Source organism: Arachis ipaensis, chromosome B2, assembly GCF_059453495.1.
Source record: "Arachis ipaensis isolate K30076 ecotype BB chromosome B2, ASM5945349v1, whole genome shotgun sequence".
NCBI lineage: Eukaryota > Viridiplantae > Streptophyta > Magnoliopsida > Fabales > Fabaceae > Arachis > Arachis ipaensis.
The window spans coordinates 120015325-120022047 of NC_142437.1; the positions used below are offsets into that span (position 1 = coordinate 120015325).

At 34.9% G+C, this 6723-nt stretch overlaps 1 protein-coding gene across 1 annotated transcript; it reads left to right on the plus strand.

Annotated features, from left to right (window-relative positions):
* Nucleotides 1-465: 465 nt before the first annotated feature.
* Nucleotides 466-2471, plus strand: LOC107627927 (uncharacterized). The gene is made up of 4 exons (XM_016330735.1): nucleotides 466-792; nucleotides 950-1135; nucleotides 1236-1928; nucleotides 2001-2471. Exons 1-4 carry the CDS (start codon nucleotides 466-468, stop codon nucleotides 2469-2471), a joined length of 1677 nt encoding a protein of 558 aa, XP_016186221.1.
* The last annotated feature ends 4252 nt before the right edge of the window (nucleotides 2472-6723 follow it).

Genomic DNA, 6723 nt, shown 5'->3' on the forward strand with positions numbered 1-6723 from the left:
GTTGATTCAGAGTATAAACCATCTGAGGAAGAGGAGGAGACTGAAGATGATTCGAACTTTACGAACAGTGAAGATGAGCTTGATCCTGATGTTAGTGGATTTCAAGATGTTAATGTGGCGAATAAAAAATGTAGGGCAGGGAAAAAGAAGGGTGTCGCAACTGATAACTTTGGAGACGAGGATGTAGCAAGGAGTGATGAATTAGAGAATGACCATGAGGTTGGAGGTGATGTCTCAGATTCAGAGAACCAGGGACAGAGTTATCCAGTTCACAAGCCTCAAAAAGACATGAGCTAATACAAGTGGGAAGTGGGCACATTGTATGCATCCAGAGAAGAGTTCAAGGACACTGTGACTGCATATGCCGTGCAGACAGCTAGGGCGATCACATTTAGGAAATGTGATCTGCAGAGGGTTAGGGCAGTTTGTACTGGCGAGTGTCCGTTTTGGGTATATGCAGCGAAAATGAAAGAAGAGGATACTTGGCAGCTTTGCAGCATGAATCTGAGTCACACTTGTACACAGGCACACAGGGTGGGGATTATGCACTCGAGATGGCTTGGCAAGGGATTCAAGAAGAAGGTCAGTTCAAATCCGAAGGTGAAGATTAGGGAGTTAGTGTCAAAGGCTCAAAAGAAGTGGAACTTGACAGTCACCAAGTCAATGGCAACGAGGACCAAGCAGATTGCCCTAGATGAAATCCAGGGAACCTTCCGAGAGCAGTATAAGAGGATATATGACTATGCACATGAGGTGATGCGGGCAAATCCAGGGTCATCCGTTCGCATACAGGTGCAGAGGTTCCCTGAACAAGATAATGCAGCAGAATCCTCATCCATGAGTAGCCACTGTATCTTTCAGAGAATCTATATATGCTTGGAAGCATGCAAGCAGAGCTTCAGCCATTGTAGGAGCTTCATTAATTGGTTTGGACGGCTGTTTTCTGAAGACACCCCAGGGGGGACAATTGCTCACTGCCATTGGTTGGGATCCAAATGACCAGATGCTGCCCCTTGCATATGCAGTTGTAGAGGCCGAGACGAAGGACTCATGGAGTTGGTTCCTACATCATCTGGCATCTGACATTGGTATTGAGAAAATGGGAAGAACTACTTTCATGTCTGACCAGCAGAAAGTAAGAAACTATTACCACATTGACTTATGTACATTGAAGTTGTGTATCACTGCATGTAAATATTTTACTAATTGTATCATCCTCCATATTCTGCTTGCAGGGTTTGTTGCCAGCATACGATGAAGTTATACCAAGTGTGGAGAATCGATTCTGTGTGAGGCACCTGTACAGCAATTTCAGAAAACGGTTCCCAGGGTTACAATTGAAGCAACTAATGTGGAGGTGTGCTAAGGCAACTCACTGGAGGGACTGGGAGAGGAACATGGCTGAACTGAAAGCTGTTAATCAGGAAGCATATAGGTACCTAAATGCTATCCCTCCTAGGTATTGGTCTAGATCTAGATTTACCTATAATTCTAAAGTAGATACACTGGTAAACAATATGTCTGAAAGATTTAATGCTGCCATAGTTGATGCTAGAGAGAAACCTATACTTACAATGTTAGAGGATATCAGGGTTAAACTAATGACTAGGTGGGCAGAGAATAGGGATCTGGCTCAGAACTATGCAGGGACAATCTTACCTAGGATTAGAATCAAGTTGGAGAGGAGGTCTAGATCTGCCGGAGAATGGCGGCCATATTGGTCTGCAGCTCAAAAATATGAGGTTGTGAGTGGGTTAGATAAGTTTACTGTTGACTTAGGATCCTTTGAGTGCTCATGTAGAAGGTGGCAGTTGAGTGGTATACCCTGTGTCCATGCGATTAGCTGCATCAAGTTCAAGGGATTTGGCTTGGAACCTTATGTGGCCGATTGCTACAAGATAGAAACATACCTGAAGTGCTATGAAGCAGTTATACACTACTTGTCTCAGATTTTTCATTAAGCCTTATGTTTATCTATATTAACTGCATCTGTTTCATAGGCCCAAAATTCCAAGGATGTAAGCAAAGGCAAGCAATCCAGGGGCAGCAACAAGTCAAACCCTCTTGTTGCTAAGGGAGGAAAGAAAACTGCATCTACACAGCCCACTCCTAAGCTCACTGTCAACAGAAAAGTTACCTCAGCAACACAGCCACCAACTTCAGCCCAGTCCAACACTGTAGCACAGCTAAAGAGGCCTAGAGGCAGGCCCAAGGGGACCACCAAGCCCACATCTTCAGCCCAACATGATCCACCACCCAAGACAACTGCAAGCCCAAAAACCTCAGCACCTTCTGCATCCTCATCACAGCCAACCACCACAACTCTTCCAGCATCTCAGCCATCCATTGCCACAGCTTCAAACCAACCCACTGGGCACTTCTCTGTCAGCCTTACTGGAGGACCTCATGTTTCTCCCAGAAAATTGAAGTTAATGGCAAAGTTGCCTCCAAGAAAATGGGGATTGCTTTAGGAAAATGACAACACTTAGCATCAATATGTCATAGTTATATAGCATGGATGTTGGTTTATTTTGTTTTAAGTTTGTGTTTAAGCTTCTGGTTAAACAGTGTGAACTTGTTGGTTACTTTTTGTTGCTTATGTTTTGCTTGTTAAGTTTCTGCTCAAACTCTTGTACTGAATTATTAGCTTCTTCCCAGCCAATCCTTTTGATGGTTACTTTATTTTGAGTTAAGCTTCTTTTAAGATGCTGCTAATGTCAAACACTATGCTTATGCTTATCATGTATTCAGACATTTACCGAACTCATGACACTGTTATGTTATTGATCAGTAATTGAACTCATGTTTGTGCCAAGAAAAGGCCTCAATCTCATTTCATTATCCAACCATGCTTACAAAACATTCATATATACATCTTGAAATAGACTCAACATAACACAATCAGGAACCACCCTAATAGATAAACCCTACCCCCAATTCACCAACAATAACAACACCAAAAGTGTACACATGTTTCATACCAGGTTCAATGGAATTACACACTATTGCGTTTCTTTAGACCAACTCTGCAACAACAAACAAAGAAACCCCACCCACCCAAAACACCCTAACACTGCAACGACCTTCACCTTCCACTCTGCCGCTTTGGTTCTTGATTTCATCATCGAAAGCTTCTTCCTTATTCTAGCAACTTCTGACTGTTCCACCTCTGTCTCCGGATCTGCCCAACGGAAGAAATTGCAGCCTTCTTGCACCTGCACATACCCACCAACATCATCCACCATTCCATCACCCAGCAGACCCAATTCAGAGGAAAAGTAACAAAACAAACCTCGAAGTAGACACAACCCCAAAATCTGCGACCTGGGTTCTCCTTGGTCCCTGAGATTCGCAACACTGGCTTCTCACCATGGGAACAAAGTAACGGCCTACCATGAGACGAAGCTCTGCTACGAGACGAGGTTGAGCTTTGTGCAGCTATGGCATTCTCCCTCCGGCAGCTCCTCCACGGTGATCTCTGCTCTGCAACAGTGGCTTCCACGATGCTTTACCCTTTCTTCCTTTCAATTCAATGTATACTTATTAAGGTTTTCCATTCATTTTAATTTTCTATGCATATATATATTTATAATTGTTTTCGATGGTAATAACTGCCTCATAACGACGCAAGGGCATTTTCGTCCGAAAATGTTATAAAGGACGATTTTAATTTTAAATATGACTTTAAGGATGAGTTTAAATCCAAATATACAAGAGGGACGATTTCGATTCTGACCCCTAACGTCAGGGACCAAAATCGTACTTATCCCAAAAATTTAGATGTATAGTATTATTTTATAAAAAAATTTAAAAGAATATTATATTATATATTGGTTTTTGTTACTATTTCATTTTTTGTATAAAAGGATTTTGTGAGATAAAAATGAGGAACTTATTATTTGTTAGCTCATGTATATATAAACAAGTGAAAAATAACCGAAAAAATTTTTAGCTGTTACTTTATCTGATTTTTAATTTAAAAATCATTTAACTCGTTTTTTTTGGGCCATTGTCCATTCTCAGTTACAAACAATGTTGGCTATCGACATCACCTACTACTAGTTTTATATTATAATAATGAAAGAGTTTCAAGTATATCGAGAAACTGATATTCAGTTGTTTTAACTGTTGAAATATAAAAAATATATAAAATATATTAATTAAAATCAACGGTTAAAATAATTGGAACACTAATATTTTCGATACATTTAAAATTTTTCTTATAATAATACATAAGGGGAAAAAAACAAATAAAACTGTTGTATTAATATCAGCAGCAGTATACAAATATATATGTATATTAAGTTATTAACGCAACATAATAAAATCATGTCAATTGGTTCCCTTTCACGAGGAAAAGTTTAAATATAATGAAAAATGAATATCAAATCTTTTTGATACATGTGTAATTTTTTTATAATTTTTTAAACAAACTAAAACTAATTAAAAAAAATTAAAACATTAATAGTTACAAATACAATTATGAAAATCAGACCGAATCAGCTGGTTTAACGATCGAAATTCATGAGATAATAAAATATCAATCATCAAATCGATCCACTTGAGATAAAAAATTGATTAGCAATAAATTGATCGAAAAGTTAAAAAAATCAATCAAAAAATTAATTAATCAATTAAAACAGTATATTTGTTATTATTAACTGATATAAAATATAAAAAATATATATTATATTTAATTTATCTTCTGATTAAATTTTAGTTTAATTTTTAAATGTTTAACTTTATCGGGTGAATAACCATTGAAGAACCTTGGTCACAACCTACAAGTTACAAGTGAATCATTTTAATGGTTAAAATTTGTATTACAAAAATATTATTATTGAGAGAATAAAAGAAAGGCAGAGAATGAATGAAAGGTTGTGTCACTGCCACTTTGATAAGACAGTTGAGGCCGGCGATAGAGGCGGCATGGCTTTTGTCAAAGCCTCTTTGCCATTTCATCATCAACAATAGTCTCACAAAATTAAAAAAGACCATTTCTATTCCTTTATATATTTGTTACTAATTATTTTCTTATATGATTTAAAATTGTTGGGGAAACACTAAAAAATGGGTTGGGATGAGATTTGTAAGAATATGTAATGGTGCATAATTTAAACAAATTTTAGTTATACAAATACTTAATTATATATTATTGCTAAGTTAATAATATATCTTAATTAACTACTCAAAAATTTATCATTATTAAATGTATAGTTAAAAAAAATAAAAATAGACAATTCTTAATCAGCTAATTTTAAATAACTATAATTAATAATTATTAATATATTTTTAGAAGTATAGGTAGTTAATTTTAAAGTTTAGTAGTTAAGTTTTGTAAAATATTTTCAGAATTAATTTTTAATTATGTTAAAAAAATAATTTAATAATTATTTATAAAAATTAATTAAACGACACATAATAAAATATATTTTAATGAGATGAAAATTAAATTCCATTTGGGGAAGAATGATGGGGATGGGGTCCCCCAAAAAATTATTTCTCTTTTAGGTTCGGATTAAATTAAATATATTCTTGCCTTATATGGTTCCTAGTTGCTGTGCTGCATGGAATATGATTATGGTATCCTTTTGCAATTTTAGGTGGTAATGGTGAATTGGCGGCAACCACTAAAAAATGGGTCATTTTCATTTTTGTATCCAATTTTCCTGAAAAAGAAAACAAGGGTCTTTAAAGTGAAAGAGAAAGTTGTGTATGCAAATGCAGAGATGCAAACTGTGTCCGACGTAGAATGCAACGATTTTCTTTCTTTCATCATTATCATGATTCATGAGATGATTTATTCATACATGGTTGACGTATGAGTGTGGTATTGAATAATAACAAAACACTATTCCTACCCTATACTACAATATTTTTAGTCTATCATCACGTTTTTAAATCATCACCATAATTAATAAAAATTGTGACTCATAAATTTTTAATTACCGTTTTTTATTTTAGATCACCTGACCTATTTTTTGTAGTCATAGTTTTATAATCACGATTTTTCGGTCTAAGTTATTATTATTTTTGTCAAACACTTTTTACATCACGATTTAAAACAGTAAACATAACTTATTTTATGGCCACGATTAACTTGTTATATATACGATCACGTTAGTTTAAAACTGTGATTATAGTTTATTTTATAGTCATAATTTTAAACCGTGACTATAAATTATTCTATAACTAGTTAACTACGCTAGTTTAAAATTGTGATCATAGATCATTTTATAATCACCCTTGTTTAAAATTATAGACGATAGTGTATTTTATGATCACTTTTTTAATCTATGGCCATAACTTAATCTATAATCACACTTGTTTAAAACGATAATCATAACTTTCTCTATAATTGTTGATAAAATTGTGAAAGAATAGGAAAAGAAAAAAAAAAGATGAAGACATTTTTATTAATTGTTGATTGATTGAATTGTGAATGTAAAACTAAATATATATAGAGTATTGTTTATGAAAGATAAAAATAAAAATAAGATAAAATAAGAAGATAACATAAAGATGAGATAAGATAATAAAGACTAAAATTGTAACTGAATTTATGTATTTTGTTGGGTTGAATTTGTGGACCGTGAGACTTCTTTATTGTTGTCATTGGATAAGGTGGAAGGATGGTTTAATACGCCCTCGCAAGGTGGAGGGTGAAAGATGCCAAGAACACCAAGTTTATTGAGATTAAGATGGAAGGGTTGAGAAGATAAA